At 39.4% G+C, this 18387-nt stretch overlaps 1 protein-coding gene across 6 annotated transcripts in view; it reads left to right on the top strand.

Annotated features, from left to right (window-relative positions):
• The window catches only part of TPR5 (Tetratricopeptide repeat (TPR)-like superfamily protein), a 365268-nt gene that overhangs the window by 98218 nt on the left and 248663 nt on the right, over window positions 1–18387 (top strand). For all 6 annotated transcript variants that reach the window (XM_089427733.1, XM_089427727.1, XM_089427716.1 and 3 more), the window contains exons 3-5: window positions 8927–9100; window positions 9264–9497; window positions 9626–9750. In XM_089427733.1, the coding sequence (XP_089283859.1) occupies window positions 8927–9100; window positions 9264–9497; window positions 9626–9750 (533 nt within the window). The remainder of the gene's footprint in view (window positions 1–8926; window positions 9101–9263; window positions 9498–9625; window positions 9751–18387) is intronic.

The following is an 18387-nucleotide window of genomic DNA, read 5'->3' on the forward strand; positions in this document are numbered from 1 at the left end:
GGCAAAGAAGCCAGTAATAGTGTTAGGCAAAGTAACAGTGGATCCCCATGGGGAGATCGCTTTTGCCCAAATAATTTTGGCGAACCTGCATTCTATCAATAAATGAGAGGCATTTTCCTCGTTTTCTAGGCAAAGGGTGCATCTGGAAGGGCCCAAGAAGCCTTTCTTCTTAAGCCTGTTTTTTGTTAGAATGCTGTTGTGACACAATAACCAGTTGAAGAAATTGATTTTTGGCACACACTTCTGCCTCCAAAGACCTCTCCAAGTCGCAGGGCAGCAAGGAACATGGGGAATTTTTTTGAGCTGTGCATAGCCTTGCGCAACTGTGTAAGAACCAGTTTGAGAGCCCCAACCTCTCTTATCTTGTTTTCTGATATTAATTGGGCTCATTCCTTTCAGCTTAGTCAGCAGGAATGACCACGCCTGATCTAGAGCAATCGGCATTTGAGGTTTCTTCCAGCCTGCCCATGCATTGTCCTTCCAACTAGAAATATCCCACAAAGTTTTGATGTCGCTGTTCAACGTCCAGCTTCGAAGCTCAACGAGCTCTTGGACACCACCTAATGGTTCTTCGTTCATAATTTTGTCGTTCCAGATATTGATGAGCTTGCCATTACCCGGGATCCAAAAGGAATGCTTTTGTATTAGAGGTAAGGCCTGCATGCAAAGCCTGTGAATTTGAGAACCTTTAATGGTGGGGGTGAGATCATCCAAGCTTCGTAACCTCTGACCCCTGAAATATTTCTTCCATAGCGCCTTTTGAGCCCAGCTCGGTTTCGGGGCTATTTGTCTCCACAAAATCTTAGCCCCCATAGTGATATTTTGTGTCCTCGGGTCCTTGAAGTTCAGACCTCCTTCTAGCAGAGGCTTAGAAACTTTGTCCCAACTGACTAGGGGGATCTTCCTGTCATTTTGCTTGCCGCCCTTCCAAAAAAACCTTCGAATCCACTCCTCCATCTTCTTGAGAATGCTGGTGGGAGCCAACATGGCCGAGAATTGGAAGATAGGCAGGCTGGTCAGAACAGACTTAATAAGCATTGTCTTCCCAGCAAGATTCAGCCACGAGAAACCCCAAGACTGAATTTTATTCTTGAATTTCTCAACCATTGGGAGCCAATCTTTGCTAGAGTGACTCCTTTGGAAGATAGGAAGGCCCAAATAGATGAAAGAATTCCAACTAGCAGAGCCAGCGAAGCCCAAACATCTGGATATTGAGGAGAGATCACTGTTGGAGATATTCCAGCCATAGAAATGGCATTTCCCTTCATTTAGTTTACTGCCCGAAGTACCACAGAAGTCGTCCAACACTTTCCTGAATCTGGAGGCAGAGTATACGGAGGCAACACCCAACAGAAGAGAATCATCAGCGAACAATGCATGATTAATATCCTTGACACCTCTAGCAATCCTAAGACCCATAATCTCTTGATCCACTTGACACTTTTCTAAATAAAAGCTCAGAACTGAAGCTTGCAAAACAAAAAGAAGAGGAGAAAGAGGGCAGCCCTGGCGCAGCCCTCTAGAGGCTTTAAAGAACTCCGTTGCTCTTCCATTCACCAGAGGGGCAATCTAGGGCTCAGAGATGCAAGCTCGGACCCATCTAATAAACTCCTGACCAAACCCAAACTTGTGCATCACATCAAAGAGGAAATTGTGACGAACTCGATCAAACGCATTAGCTAGGTCCAACTTGACCACCATACCTTTTTCTTTCCACTGCAAACTAGAATGACTAGCCTCTTGCACGAGGATTATGTTGTCGATGATTTGCCTACCCTGAACAAACCCCCCTTGATTTCAGGTATAATGGCAAGAGGACCTTCAATCTGTTGGCAATCACCTTTGTTATGAGCTTGTAACCAATGTTGCATAGCGAAATCGGACAAAACTTGTTAAAAGTGCTGGCTCCCTTCTCCTTTGGGATGAGGGCGAGAAAGGCAGAATTCGTGCTGCCTCCAATTTTCTGGCAATTTTGAGATTTTAAAACCATTCTATGTAGGTCCTTCTTCACTATTTGCCAACAGACTTGGATGAATCTGGCTGTGAAGCCATCCGAACCCAGAGCTTTGTCCGGTTCCATTTCATAGAGTGCAGCCTTTATTTCTTTTCTGGTAACTTTAGCTTTCAGCTGATGATTCATACTTAAAGAGATCTTGGAGGGGATAACATCCAAGAACCTTGTGTCTTGACTCATAACCTCGACTTCACTATAGGGTTTCTCAAAATGGGAGAAGGCAACCCCTTTAATACTTGTGAAATATTGTGTTAAAGGACCTTCTAGCTTGGGCTCGCTTGTGGAAGAAGGAGGTATTCCTGTCTCCCGCTTTCAACCACAGACTACGGGATTTCTGTCTCCAATATTCTTCCTCTTGCAAGCAAGCTTTGTGGAAGTTTTGTTGCAGGTTTCCTTCTTTGGCTATAGAATCCTCCGAGGGGTCCTCCTCTTCCATCTGCAGTTGGTGCTTCTCGAGGGAGGCATGGGCCATCTTCCTTTCATCAGCCGGATTGGGAAGAGTTTTAGCCCAGCTCTTCAGAACAGCCTTTACTCTTCTTAATTTTTCCTCCCATACAAAGAAAGGAGACCCTGTGACGGGCCGATTCCAGCTTTCTTTAACCTTATCCATAAAGTCTGAGTGCTTAATCCATAAAGGACTGAATCGAAAAGGTATGGGCCCAAAATTTCTGTGTGCTGAGAGCTCCAACCTTATGGGTTTATGATCCGAAATGCTGCATGGCAGAATGAGCATCCTAGCTTCTAAACCAAGGAGAAGATAGGAACTTTGAACAAGGAATCTATCTAATCGCGCAACAATATGGCCAGGACCCATTCTTTTATTTGACCAAGTATACTTACCTTTCAAGGGCTTGATGTCGAGCAGATCCCAATCTTGCATGATGTCCTCCACCCATTCCCTCGCTGGATCCCTTACTATGCTGCCACCTCTCTTCTCGGAAGAGCTTAAAGTTATATTCAGATCCCCTGCGATGATAATATTTCCCAGAGTTTCTTCCTCAACCATGAGTTTGATTGAGTCCCAACACTGCTTCTTTTCCCCTGCATTTACCGGCACATAAACATTAAAAAGGCTAAAAGTCTCCCTTGTTTCTCGGCTTATGAATTGCATAAGCTGCCAGTGAGTATTTTGCTTTCCATTGACCAATTCCAACTTGGCTTCATTCCAGAGAGCTCCCAGCCCTCGCGATGCTCCTCGGGCTGAGACAGTCTGCCCTCCACTTTTTCTCCAAAGATTCCTGCTTACTTGGAGGAAGATATTCTCCTCCAATTTAGTCTCTTGGATCAGTAGGATATCTGGGGTTTCTATCCTAATCAATCTTCGCATAGCTTCTTCTTTTTGCTTGCTCCCCAACCCCCTGCAATTCCAGGAGACAATATTCATTATTTACCTTTCTAAGATTCCGTGGTCCCTTTGGGGCCTTGTCCCTGACTTCTTGTAATCTTTGGTGTTTTGGCTAGAATCTTCTCCAACGTTGGTTGACTGCCTTGGAGTTTGTCCTTATATGTTTCTCACTCTCTTTTTTCCCGGTCAGACTTCCTTCCTCTTGTCGATCTGCGGGACAATGTTTGGGAGTCACCTATTTCTCCTTCCTCCTCAGATTCTTCCGAATCTTGTTCTTCCTCTTCCATCTCTGTAGCCTTTCCCTTAGGGCTTACTGCTGCACTCTCGCCTTGCCTGGAGTTTTCGAGGATCTCTTTCTCATTTGCCTCCTTCTGTTGCTGTTTTGTTTCTTGCACTTCAATTGAGGCTGAGGAAAGGGGGGCGAACGCATTCTCTTGTGCCTTTGGATGCTGTCCTTGGCTACTAGAAGAAGGTTGCTGCCCTTTTCCCTTTGTAGCTCCAGGAGGGTTTGAGGGTTTGGGGTTAGCCCTTGATCTTTTGACCTGCTTCCATCCTTCTTCCTTACCTTGCACTGCCTCTTCATTTTTGGTACAGTTCTTAGCAAAGTGTTCGTATTCCTGACGCTTGCGGCACTTGAAAGGAAGCCGCTCGTAGTCAAGTTTTTGCACGTGAGTCTAGCTTCCTACATTTATCTTTATAGCCTCCAGCGGCCCCATTTCTAGATCCACTTCGACACAGATCCTAGCGCAATCATATTGATCCTTAGTACTTGTGCAATTTATGAATTTGCGCAGCGCGTTGCCTGCGTTGCCTATATGTTGGAGGGAATCCCAGTTCTAGCAATGTGCAGGAAGATTCAAAAGTATTACCCACACTGGAGCTGCCGACGGAACATCTTCAGCTGGATCAAAGTTGGAAGTCCATTTGTTCAAATAGACACCTTGAGGGCCCATAAAATAGGGCCCATTCCTGAAGATTAGATCCTTATCTTCTTTTGAAATAAACTCGAATAGAAAATAGCCTCGCCCTAGAAAATACGAGGTGACACTTTACTTGATTAAGACCTCCAGTTCCTGCAGATCCAGGCTTCTGTGGCTTTGGGAGAAGGCCAAAGGCCAATGAACTGTCCTACCAGGGCCCTCTCTCCCAGTGACAAAGCTACCTTGATCGGCCCCTCCAGAGGAAGGGAGACCTTTGGTATATTTTCCAATTTTTTAACAAACTTCGAAGCATTCGATTTTTTCTTGGCTAGCATCGAAGCCAGAAGGGACTTGAACGCGGCATCTTCAGCAGTAGGGAGGACAGTAGGAAGATGGGGGGAGCCTGGGACGAGCCCAGCTCATCCATGGTAGAGGAGGCGCAGCCCTAACGTGGCCAACAGCAGCCCGCGAGTGCATGCGGTAGGTTGCAGAGCTCGGGGAGGAAAACCTATTAATAATAAAAATGTTATTATTCAAAATACTCTATATTTTTATCAATAGTAATTTTTAAAGAATGTTATTGAAGAAAATATTATTATAATAATAAAATAAAAAATCAATTATAATTAATTAATAAGTTAATTAATTAATAAATAATAATAATAATAAAATTACTATTATTCGTATTATTATTTAATTAATTTTTTACTTATTAATTAATTATAAGTGATTTTTGATTTTATTATTATAATAATATTTTCTTCAATAACATTCTTTAAAGATTACTATTGATAAAAATGTATAGAGTATTTTGAATAATAACATTATTATTATTATTATTATCTCTGTGACCTTTTATAATTAAATTAGATATGAGAATAGTTAGTGGAGGGCCTTAATCTTTATTTTAAATCAATATTTTATTAAACTTAACGTTTCTATCGTTTTTTCATAGTAACTAATTTATGGGTTATTTAATGTTCATATTAAATATTTTATAATTTTTCCCTCAACATTCGTTTTGCATCTCTACAGTTTATATTAACTGGGTTGGATCAAGACATTCATTTGAGTCCTGATGATGAATCACACTTAGTGGTTCGAAACGCGTTGGCCAAAAAAAAAAACTGAATGTGATTTATCGGAAGAATTCTCTTGAAAAATCAATATGAATCACAAAAGTTTGCATTCTGAAATGTAAATCTTAGTCAATAGAAAGCATTCCACGATTTATCTTATCTATTGTCTATCATTTGTGAGTGTTTAACATGGTATCAGAGTGGGCGAATTCTTGGCATGCTCAAATTTGAGCCACTAGTTTTGTGGCCATTTATGCCCTTCGTTAGATCTGTTGTAGTATGTAGCAGTTTATCCTTTGGGCGTTTTTTTCTCTCTCAATATTCCTTGTACTTTAACACCTCTCCCCAGTCATTTCAATGCAATCTTTTGTAAGAATTGGGTTCCTTTGTTTATGTCATTCCTATATACTCATATCAATGCCTCGTTTGTTACTTTGTCAACAACCTCTTTGCTCATAAGTTTAACCTAATGATCCCTGCACACCTGACTCTCTACGTGCCTCTACTTGTCTCTACGCCCGCTAGTGCTCTTGGATTCCTTCAACATATGTTCTCTAAGCAATTCTTTTCTGTCCTGAGCTGTATCCGCAATGTGTGTACCCATTTCTTTATTCTGTAGGGCGAAAGAAACACTCTTTTGCCTTGTAGAAGCGCAACTCTCCCATTCTGTTGCCACTAAGATGTTTCTGATAGCAGGGTCTCTGACATTCTTTACCTGTCCTCTGCTTGAGCCCCATGACTCATGGCCCATGGTCTTCACCTGTTCCTGCTCCTCTTACACAACAACCATAGATTGGCAAATGCCAACATTGTGACAGAGTTGGCCATGTGAAATATCATTGTTTTGATCTTCACCCTTGTGAGCATTGTGGTTGTTGATTTCTATTGCATCGGATGTGCTCTAGCCTCGAGATTTTGCAGAGAGGCTAAGATACATGCATTCGCCAAGACTCAGAAATCGTTTGGGAAAATTCCACCTAGAGATGGTTTAATTAAAATAATTAATCATTTTTAATGTATTCCTAAGCCTAAACTTAGGAAATGTGATTAATTAAAGGGTATTAATTAAATATGATGTGAATTTTCTAGATAAAGACGAGGATCAACTCCTAGTTAATCTTAGCCCTTGATTATGTTTTAATCTTAGCAGTTGGTGCTCCAACAAGAGATTATAAGAAGGAGCTTGATGGGCACTTGGAGAACACACTGAGATATTGAGATCTAGAGATCGAATTCTCAAGAGTAGCAAGGTTGAGTCGTCGGAGAGAGATCGAGTGATCTTCTTGTAGTGAGGGGCAGGGATAGTAGACCGAAGCAGATTTTTTCCAGTCCTGGTGAGTGCAAGGAAGAGGAGGCATTGAGAGGTCCACAGAGGTAGTGTAGTGCCACACAGAGGCAACTAGTGCTTAAGAGGGAGTCCACAATTTTGCTGGGGAGCAATCGAGATCCAGAGCCAGAAGCTGGGGTGTGAGTCCGGAAGGCCAGGGAGTCGAGTTTCCAGTGGGCAGAAGATCAGAAGGAGATGGTGATGCAGTGGCTACGTGAGCCCATGCATAGACTGCGCAAAGATAGCGCAGGGTAGCTCATCCATATCCTGGATCATTGTCGGATCTTTGGTGACAATGTGAGATATTTTCTCACGACCTTTTTGCTAGTTTATCCTTTGTATCAGATAGCCAGTTTGGGCATCCAATGATTTGTACTCAGAAAACTATTGCTTAATAATTAAAACCCTCAACTGCTGCACTGGTTTTCCTAAGTTGGGTTTTTCCGGGGACATTTGTCCAAAAATAATTGTGTATATGTGTGTGTGCATCTATTCTTTAGTGTTATTTTTCTTCCGCAGTCTTTTATGTTGTGAAGGTTGCAATAGGTTTTATTTCGATATTTATTGTGTAACACTGTAAATAACTTGATTTAGAAGTACAAGTAGGAGAAATTTAATTAGTTTCTGTAGTAGGGATTCGGGACTTTCGTAGTGGTAAGCATACTCATCATTCAAACAGATGCTTCTGAAACAAGCCTCCTGCAAGAACGAAGATTCACCTTGGATGGTTCACTTCTTGGCAGTGGGCTTCAATAGCCAAGAAGATATTTCAGTCATACCGTAGAATTTGTTCTCAAGTATTGATATGTCTTGTAGTTGAGATCTCTTCACCATCTGACGTTGTATCTGAAGGCGGGGGGAATTGATGGTCATCTACAAGTTTCAAAGATAAATCAAGCGAGCTTGAGCCACAACTTGAATTCGCTGCTTGAGCCTATAGCTAGAGTCAGCCATACCCAGATTCAGTGTTGTAGCTAGAGACAGAGTCATGCCCTATGAGCATGCACTTTGGTTGGTGGCCTTCCTTAAACCACCGGAGTTTGAGACCTCAATGGTCTCCCTTTCCAGAACATTAAGGAGCACTTCCTCTAGAATAAGACTTCAGATTCTGGACAGATTTGGAATTGTTCCAAGAACTGCATCAAGCGTTCCAGCTTGAGACCTCAATTGTCTCCCTTTTCACAACATTTGGGAGCACTTCCTTTAGCAGAAGACTTCAGCTTCTAGCTAGATTTGGAACTATTCCAGGAACTGCACTAAGTGTTCCAGTGTTGGTGGTCAGCCTTAAACCACCAACGGTTGAAACCTTGAGTTCTCCCACCTTATGCCATCATTTCAGAGAGCACATTCTATTGCTATCTTGCATTTCTTTGTATTGCAGCTCTCTTCTTGGACTCATATATACCCCTTTGGATTGGTGGGGGGGAGGGGGGATGTTGGATACCTAATCCGTTAAGGGTTATGATGTGGAATATGAAGAGTCATTGGAGTCCAAGGGACCACTTGGAATATGAAAACCAAGGGTCATAAGACAATGTATTAATATGTAAATCTTTGTGAATAGAAAGCATTCCATGATTTATCTTATCTACGGTCATCATTTGCAAGTGTTTAACTAATCGAAGAAAATAGGTGTTGTTTTACTACTGTAACTAAGAGTTTTCAGATCTGGTTTATGTATTAAAATGTTGTCCAAGAATGCCGAAATCTATGAGAACCCTTTGGTATCTTTTTTTTTGGATTTGCTCAGAAGTTTGGAATTTTTAATTATTTTCATATTGTCTACTGCTGCTGCTGCTGCTGTTTTGTTTTGTATTTCAGAGCATCCCCAAGGCTGAATTCATAGGCTTCAGATCAGGAAAGACTCTTAGTTAACAGATGGAATTTCTGAATTCCAAATTCTGATAATTTCCAGATATTGGACTGACTGGGAATTTCACATAGATCTAGGTTTAGAGACGTCTTTTCAAGTTGTCCTTTTTCTGCAGATAAAATGAGGACACTATTCTTGTAGGTTTCATGCGGAGAATGCACATTGTATTGTTAAAGGTTGGTTAAGGATAATTTGTATATTTAGCGTCTTCCTATGAAAGGGTGTGCTTTGCTTTCCCGTTTCGTGTGTCTCATGCTTTATTTTGCTCTCAGCTAGATTCGTTTACATCACATTTTTACAACTTATGTGAAACTGCCATGAATTTCAGAGCTTTGCTCATGTGTTTTTTGATATGTTTTGTTTTTCAGAATTTGCCACCTGTCAGAGGTGGAGTGCAGAAATCCAGCAAACGGTCTTTTGGATCAGATTCAGGGTTGAATGAAAGAGGAGATAAATCTAACAAGGATGGACATAGTAAAAAATTAACAGCTCCAAGTCACACACATGATTATTTTCGAGATAAATGGGATAAATTTGATGTCGTATGTTCTGTAAACCTGCCTTTTCGTTGAAATGATGTCATAAATTATATTTAATTATGCAGATGAATTTTCCTTGCCATTTTGAAGCTCTCTATATTATTGGTCACATGCATTTCTGATGTGGAGTTGGCTCAAGATTTGTTCTGATCAATGCTCTTTAAAGGATGCTGCCCTGAGAGAGGTAGATGAAATGGAAGAGGTGGCTCCTGCAAGGAAAGATGCTGCAGTAAAAATCAGGAGTGTAAGTAAATCTGCACATTTGCAGAGTTCATTACAGAGAAACATTGGTGATGGAAATATGAGTGGTTATTTGGGAGATTCTAGCACAGTTGACAGACTCACAAGTGTGTTTAAAGCTAATGACGGTGTTCCAGATGCAATGTTAGAGAAAGAACAGGTATGCAGATTCTTTACTTTTCATTCATTTTGCAGCAATGGGGTACATAATACTTATGTTAATGTTGTCATAGTCAGTTACAAGAACTAGATGCAATCTAGAAGTTCTTATCTTATGGATGTTTATAGGGTAATGAATATTTCAAGGAAAAAAAGTATGCTGAAGCAGTTGATTGCTATTCAAGGAGCATAGTTTTACAGCCAACAGCTGTGGCTTTTGCAAACAGAGCCATGGCTTACATCAAGATGAGAAGGTCAGTTTTCCCATTATGAATTTTAGAAAACGATTGATGAACATTGAAAACTTATAGTGAAAAGCATTATTCTTGTTCTAATTTTTAGGTTTAATCTGTAATTTAAAAATCTCTCAAGATTTTATCCTTTTTTTTGTTTTTTTATGTTGGAGATGTCATGTATGCACTGCATCACTTTACGATTTTTTCTTACTATTTTGTAATTCTGTACTGATTGACATCTAATAATCTTTTAAAGTGTGTACATGATATGTACAGTTGTAGCTATTTTTTCTCTCTTCTCTCCTGCTCCTTGCTTCTGTGTGTGTGTGTGTGTGTGTGCACATTAATCCGTATTAGAACCCGATGGGCCTCTATTTGGGTATCATGGTTCAGGTTTCTTTTGGTGATCTTTATCTACACCCCTAATCTATTCACTTCATCTTGTCTATTCTAGGTAATAAACATTGTTTGGTCAATGCCTATGCGCAACAAAGGTATCATGGTAACATGATCAATTATTGTAGAAATCATTTGAGGTCTGAGATGCCCTCATGTTGTAGCTATAATTTCCAATAAATGTTCCTACAGCCAACCACTCTCTGAGGGGTGACCTCTTTCCTCTGTTGTGTAGAAGGATTTTCAGCTCAATTTTGATATCATATTCCCTGCTGGTTAGTCGTGTTCCTTGCATTGGCACTCTTGGTGCAATTTTATTCTTGTTCTTGATGCCTATTTCAGCACCCACAATGTCCCTTCAGTGATCTTGTGCAGTTGTGAAGCCTAACATTTTTGGGAAATGATAACTTTTTACTTCTCACCTTTTATGGACTTTTTGTGATGACTTATCATAAATCTGCAATTGATTGAAAGTCACTAGGGTTTTGATGGAGAGATTTTCTCTCTTAACTTGCTCCAATTAAGTCTTCAGCCATAGACCTCGCTCTTTGACTCCATTAGTCGAAGGAATGAGAAAGGCAATAATCTATTTAGTGAGTCAATCCTTGAAAAAAAATTGAACCATAAATTTTCTTTTTTTAGTTTTCTAGGTTAAAATAGGGTTAGGTTATGACAAAATCTGCATTTTGTAGTATAAAATACCTTGGACCTCATTGTCCTAGTGTTAAGCCTTGCATCTTGTAAATTGAAAAAGCAAAATATCTTTTTTAATGCATTTTGAGCCACCTTTTTAGGGCGATGTCTAGGATCTTGTAGCTCTTTTATGCATTTTCAGCCATTGAATTATTGCTGCAACCTTTTTCCTTGATTACTCATTTAATAGCCTTTGTTTATTTATTGATATTCATCATGTATAAGCTATTTAGCCATTGCTGTCATAAATTGTGCATGCTGTTAATTGTACTTAAAAACCCTAATTTATGATAGCTATTATTAAATTAAATGTAGCATATCTTTGGGATCTATTTGACCCTCCCCAAGACTATCCTAACCCTATCAATTTAGCCATAGGTCTTTTGAACCTGTTGCCTTATCTAACCCTAAGCCTTTTTTATTGAACATTATTTTTGGGTGTTTTATTTAGTGGAACCCTTGGAGGTTATTTAGCCTGGGAGTTCTCGGGTTATCTATTCTCCAAGATCCACTAGGGAAGCCTCCCTTGTGGGGATAATATCCATCCACAAAACAGCTGGGGAACAGTTACTAAGGTGATAGTGGTGGCTGATCCCATTATTTTCTTTAACCTAGAATGCTTAGTAGGGCTTTGCACTAAGGTGCTAGATTTTGTGTTAAGAGGTACCATATTGGTCCAACTCGACCAAGTTTGTACCTACTCAATCGAGTTGGTTAGGGATTCCATGACGACACATTGTTCATGGAAAAGTCAATATAAAATAAAAATTCTAAAATCTAATTTGTTGCAACCTAAACCCTACCAAAAAACTATAAAGGGATCTATCCACACACCCCTCCCAAAACAAAATCTATTTGTCTCACACCTTTCACATTGAGCATTTGGAGTTTTAGAACAGCAATGAAGAGTAGTGATTTAGAGTGATTGGAGCTTGTTTGGCAATTATCTTGGCTTGTTTTTGGCGGATTTGCATCCTAAGTGAAGAGGCTACGACCCATCTTCAAACTTGGAAGAGTTGTGGAGAGCAGATTTTTGTGTGCACTGGCTGTTCTTCTCATTTCCATGTATGTTAACAGTTAAAGTGATAAATCTGAGCCTGGTTTTTCTTCTCTCATTAGTTCACAGAACTGAAATTTATCTTTATTCTTGCAATGTTCTACTAGTTTGAAATTTGCATATTAAGATGGGGCTTACAATGTTGCATATTTGAGTTTGTAGATTTCTTTTGATTTAAATACCATGGTCCCAAGAGTCAAGGATCCTGCATAAATCCATGCTGATCTTTTTGATCAGCAAATGTATTGCAAATATTACAAGAAACACATAAATGTAGGGTGGTGGGGGAGCCCTAAACCCTATACATAGGTTGATATAGCAATTGACTGTTGTAAAAGGCCAAATCAATTTGAGAAATTTGAAGAAGACAAGTCAGGCAAAAAGAGATAAATGCTGAAATAGGGAGGAAGCGACAACTTTCTGCAATGAGAGCAAACTCTTGTGTTGAATTTGAAGGCTCTTCCTATATCCCTTCTACCAAAGTTAGGAACCCCTTTTGATATGTTTCTCCCTGTCCTGACAAGCAGCCTAAAAAGAAGAACATTCAAAGTTATTTTACACTTCCCTCACCTCAGCTAGCGCCTCTCAACCAAGCCAAACTCAGCCCACCTTAGATAACCATTGGAAGAAGCAATACAAGGATGCTGGTTTTGAATACATAGCCAAATGGTGGTATGATGTAGATATCCTCTTCAATGCTACTTGCTCACCTTATTACCAACCTATGTGGCATTTTGTTTTTACTTCAGGATAGGGTCTCAAAGGCCCTAGTATGCATGACTTGAGGGGATTTCGTTTGCAAAAAGAGGTTTTCTCCATAGAGGAATACTTGAACGATTTTAAAGATTCATGGATTACAATAGGCTGTACCATCATGTTAGATGGATGGACTAATGGAAAGAACCTTAGTATCATAAATTTACTTGTCTCTTGACCTTAGGGAACCATGTTTTTGAGATCTATTGGTGTATCTATTAAGGTGAAAGATGAAAATTTGTAATTTTAGCTTTTGGAAGATATTGTTATGTTAATGGGGGAGGCAAATGCTGCTTAGATCATCATGGATAATGCCTCTAATTATGTTCTTGCTATTAACATGTTAGAATTCAAATAAAAGGCCATATACTAGATTCCAATAGAGCATGTCAAGTTCATCACAAAATACATCTACAATCACTCATGGTTATTGATCTAATGAGGAAAAACATTGGGGGTAAGGACCTTGTTAGGCCTGTGATCATGAGATTTGCAACTCACTTCCTCACCTTGTAATCTCTCCTTTCCCAAACACTGAACTTGAAAAAATGTTTTTAAGTGATGAATGGAATGGATCTTAGTGGGCTCACAAGCAATATGGGAAATACACCCAAAAAAAGAAAGTTTTTACGAACACTTTTTTGACAAAAGAAATAGAGGTAGTGAAAATTGGTGATCCCCTTATCAAGGTGTTGCAATTGGTGGATGGGGAAAGAATGGTCATGGGTTGCATCTGAGTCTTGAATCAAGCAAAGGAGTAGATAAGGACAACCTACAAGTATAGAGTAGCTAAGTATGGCCCTATTTGGGAGCATTTATAACAAATCGAGCAATTAACTCAACGTCCTATGCATGTAGCTAGGTAATTTTTAAACTTGGTATTATTATAGAGCTCAATCAAGAGAAGATCAAAATGGAGAGTTCAAAGATGGATTGCACGAGTTCTTGGAGCACACGGTCCCTACAAGACATAGCAATTGTAAATACATCAATAAATCAACGTTCACTAGTGCTATGTGCATATTTGGAAAACATGTAGAAAAGATTGCAAGAGATGTGGACCAATTAATTAAGCAATTCTAAAGTTTTTTAAAAGTTTAGTTGTTTAATCTTTAAATACTTGATTTTTAAGCCAAAGTCTCATTCAAATTTGTTGAACTAACTTCATCTTTGCAACATATTGGCATTAGTGATTTGCTAGCAAATGTATTCAATTGTGAAAGTTTGCATTTTTAGTGTTCAGTTAGACTTGTTGTGCATCTGGGTTAGACGAGAAAAGCAATCACACACAGTGCACAATTTTTCTTCTTTTCTAAATCGGTCCATCATTTAAAATATCCTTTAAATGACTTTATAAGCCTTCGAATCCTCGCCGTATCCCACCAAGATGCCCCTCTCACCCGAGGGTTGCAACTTTGCCCTCTTTTCCACAGGTATGTGGATGTAGAGTAGACAACCAAATATTCTGAAATGTCCTATCTTAGGCTTTCTACTTGTGAATGCTTCCTTTGGTCTCTTGTCTCAGAAATCACAATCGAAATCTACTCACTCAAATCAAGAAATTTAAAGATGATAAGAAATCATTGGAAAACAAATTAGAAGAACTTATTACAGAAGAAGCATCAAAGTCTTCAGATGTAACAATCCAAGTTGAAGAAAAGGGAACAAACACTAATTTAGATATTATCATGATTCAAAAGGATCCAATTCCAATTGAAGTGAAGACATTCTTAGATGTTGCAGTTCTAACCATAGTTTTAAAATCCGGTTGGTTCAAACTAAAAATTGGCCAAACCGGCTGGTTATATAGGCTTGGGAACGAATTGGAGGAAAAACGGGATTGGCAGGCTGGTCAGGACTGTTTAGGTGCCAAACTGGCTGGTTTGACACCTAACCAGTCGTAACTGGCCAATTTCGATACAAGCTGGTCGGTTTACTCTGCGCGCAATTGGACGAATTTATGGGGCCTGCAAATGGTATTTTAGGGTGGTTTTGTCCAAACCATGGGTGGATTTCCCTCCAAATTTGCTCCCCTAAAATTATAAAAGCAAGCCCAAGCTCTCATTTGTCTCACACATTTGATTTCTAGTGTTTGTAAGAGTTTGAGAGCTTAGATAGTGGTGCAACAACCTTGAGTTTTGGAGAAACGACAACAAGGTTGGAGGTTCTTTGTCATCTTGGAGGAGCTTTCTAGTGGAGTTGGCATCTTTGGGAGGAGGCTTCATCAACCAGTTTTTGTTTCCAACCTTCCAAGTATGATTTTTCCCTACAAAATTTCCAGATTTCATTGTTGTCTCTGTTTTTAATTTTGTTCCCCTCTTTCAAAGTTCAAATTTAAAGTTAAAAAGCATCCAAGAAGAAGGATAGTAATTGTTCATAGATTTTTCATTTTCCTATTTTATTTGTAGATCTCTTTTCTTCAAAATATGGAATTTCACCATCCATTATGGCCCTAGAAGCTAAAGACGCTATATGGGTTCACTGTGATGTTGTTGATGGAAAAAATGTTTTGCAAATATTGCAAGCAGCCAATGGGAGGAGGGGGTATTTATAGGTTGAAACAACACTTGGCTTGTATAAGAGGCCAAGTAACCCCCTTTGATGCACTAGATAAAGTGATAGGTCCCATTAGGAAAGAATACCTTGAAAAGTTTGAGAAGTATCAGGAGGCAAAGGCCAGGGAAAAGGCTATACAAGATGAAATTGCAAGGAAAAAGGAACTTGCAGAAGCTATGGCTATGAGAGAAGCAAGTGGGTATGATGATTTTGACTTCAAGATTCCTCCTCTCTCCCTTGCACCAGTCTTCATGACCCCTTCTTTTTTGTTCCTCCCTCTCTTGTGTCTCACTCTCAACCTCAAGGCCAAGCAAAATGTAAAAAAAAGAATGAACATTAAAATCTATTTCACACCTTTCTCCACCTCTGCCTTTGCTACTGCTAGTGTCACTGCGTCCCAACCAAGTCTAAGTTAACCTGCCTTGGATGCTCATTGGAAAAAGCAATGCAAAGTTGTTTCTTTTGAATACATTGCTAGATGATGGTATGATGCAGATATCCCCTTTAATGCTGCTCGCTCACCTTGCTACCAAGCTATGTGGGATGCTGCTATTGCTGTAAGAAAGGGCTTCAAAGGCCCTATTATGCATGACTTAAGGGGAACTCTTTTGCAAAGAGAAATTGTATCCATTGGAGATTATTTGAATGAATTTAAAGAGTCATGGACCAAAATAGGTTGTTCCATCATGTCAGATGGATGGACTGATGGAAAAAAGGACACTATCATAAATTTCCTTGTCTTTTGTCCTCAAGGAACCATGTTTTTGAGATCGGTTGATGCATATGATAGGGTGAAAGATGCTAACCTATCATTTGAGCCTTTGGATGAGATTGTTACAACAGTGGGGGAATAAAATGTTGTGTAGGTCATCAGTGATAATGCCTCAAACTATGTTCTTGCTGGAAAGATGCGATAAGCCAAATATAGGACCATATTTTGGATCCCATGTGTTGCACATTATATAGATCTCATGCTTGAGGACATAGGAAAAGTGGAGTAGGTGAAGAACACTATAGAGCATGCCAAAAGTATCACAAAATACATCTACAACCTCTATTGTCCCAAATGAAATAAATATGGAACAAACACCTCACATAAAATTACTATTCACTTAACAGAAGATTGCCATGTAAAAAAACCCAAACACTGAAAATTTGATAGGAACAATAAACCCATAAATTGCACAAAATCTCATTAAAATATCACGACATGAGGAACAATGAGAAATGCAACGACAATAACAAAATCGACTTTATTATATAGAAATATATGCCAATACAATAGCTGGAAACGACCCTCCAAACTAAAACATGAAATCAATCACTACACCTGTGGATTCTGAATGAATCCACCAAGGGGAGATGGGTGCTCGCTCAATCTCTCTAAATCACCCGAGGGTTTCCATCTTGGGGCTACTGTTGAAGTAGAGAACCGAGTTCTCAAAACCTCACCACAAAGACAATACACAAATTCAAGATATTTCCAAATGACCTCCTCTTCCTCTTTTATAGATCTGATGGATAGATCTCCAAGCCTCTAGAAGCATCTTATTTTATTATTTTATTATTATTGTAGAAGCTCCTCCATTGACTTTATCTTAAGTGACCTTTTAATTTAATTTTATTTCACTTAAGTGACATTTGGCCCTTTTTTCAATTAATTATTTTTCCTTAATTAAATGACCAATTAAAGTCATTTTTAACTAAAGAATATGGTAAATCGCCCACCATACTCTCTTCAGCCACTGGAAGTCACTTGTCAACATCCCATCCTGTAGATATTCTCGTTCCGGTTCCAATGAGCTATTACACTGAGGTGTTCCATCAATTAATCTCCCTGGAATGCCACCTTCAGCATAATTAATTAAGTTATGCCCAATAATAACCCTGTGTACGAGAATTATCAAAAAGTCATGGAACGAAAAACAAGATGTGCGAAACTGCTCATGATGATGAATATGCCAAGCGAATGCCATTGGACCCCATGAAAACTCCTCAAAACTCCATCGGGACCCCCAATGACATAAACCTACTCCACTAACCTGGCCATCCCCTGCCCTGGCAATCCACCTCGGTTGTATTATGGAGAAAAATAAAAATGGGGACATTACACAACCACTCATGGGTATTGAGCCTAATGAGGAAAAACACTAGGGGCAAGGAGCTTGTTAGACTTGCCATCACAAGATTTGCAACTCACTTCCTCACATTGAAATCTCTTACTTTTTTGGAAAAAGAAGCAAAGGTTGTGAAAATTGGTGAGCCCCTTGTTAAAGTGTTATGGTTGGTAGATGGGGAAAAATTGGCAATGGGCTACATCTATGAGGCTATGGATCAGGCAAAGGAGCAGACACTGACATCCTACAATGACAAAGTCAGTAAATATGGTCCTATCTGGAAGATCATTGATAACATATGGAACAATGAATTCCATCATCCTGTACATGCAGTTGGGTATTTCTTGAACCCAAAGTATCATTATAAAGCTAAGCTAGGAGGAGATCATACTGGGGAGGTCAGAGATGGGTTGTACGAGTGTTTTGGTACTTGATGAGTCGCAATAGTTGGAAATACATCAACAACTCATTGCTTTCTCTAGGGCCTGTTGACCATTGAAGTGTACCCAAAATTTTTTAAGACTCCATGCCCGAGGATGTATCAGTGGCTTCATGTACCATCAGAGTTCACTATATCATCAAAGTTTTTCAACTCTACTTCCTCTTCTCATCTTCTTCTTTTGTACTCAGATTCCACAAGCCCTACGGGGATGATGTTAAGCTAAGTTGCACAAAACGGTGAAATGAGTATGAGTTTCCGAAACGGGCACAGGTACGCAACGTGACCCCCCCAAATTCCGGAAACGGCGAAATGCAATATATATATATATAAGGACATTTAAGAAATATGTGCAATCATAAAGCATATATGATACATTCTAATTTATTACATTATGATTAAATTGTCAATGCATAAACTATAAGTCTCTAAATTTACATCACATTTACTCATGAATGATCACATAATGAAAATAGCAATATCCAACATCAGCCACGAGAAATTTCTAATTTCTTGTCTCGTCTCCTTCTACATAGTTGAACGACCTTAGTGCTCTTGATTAAATAGAAGTTCCGTACCCTAGTACCCTACATGCTCTTGATTATTGGGAGTCTCCGCTGCATAGAGGGCTTGGTTTTCTT

Source organism: Pinus tabuliformis, chromosome 6 (genome assembly GCF_031772625.1).
Source record: "Pinus tabuliformis cultivar Carrire ecotype Pingquan chromosome 6, CPIR1, whole genome shotgun sequence".
Classification (NCBI taxonomy): Eukaryota; Viridiplantae; Streptophyta; class Pinopsida; order Pinales; family Pinaceae; genus Pinus; species Pinus tabuliformis.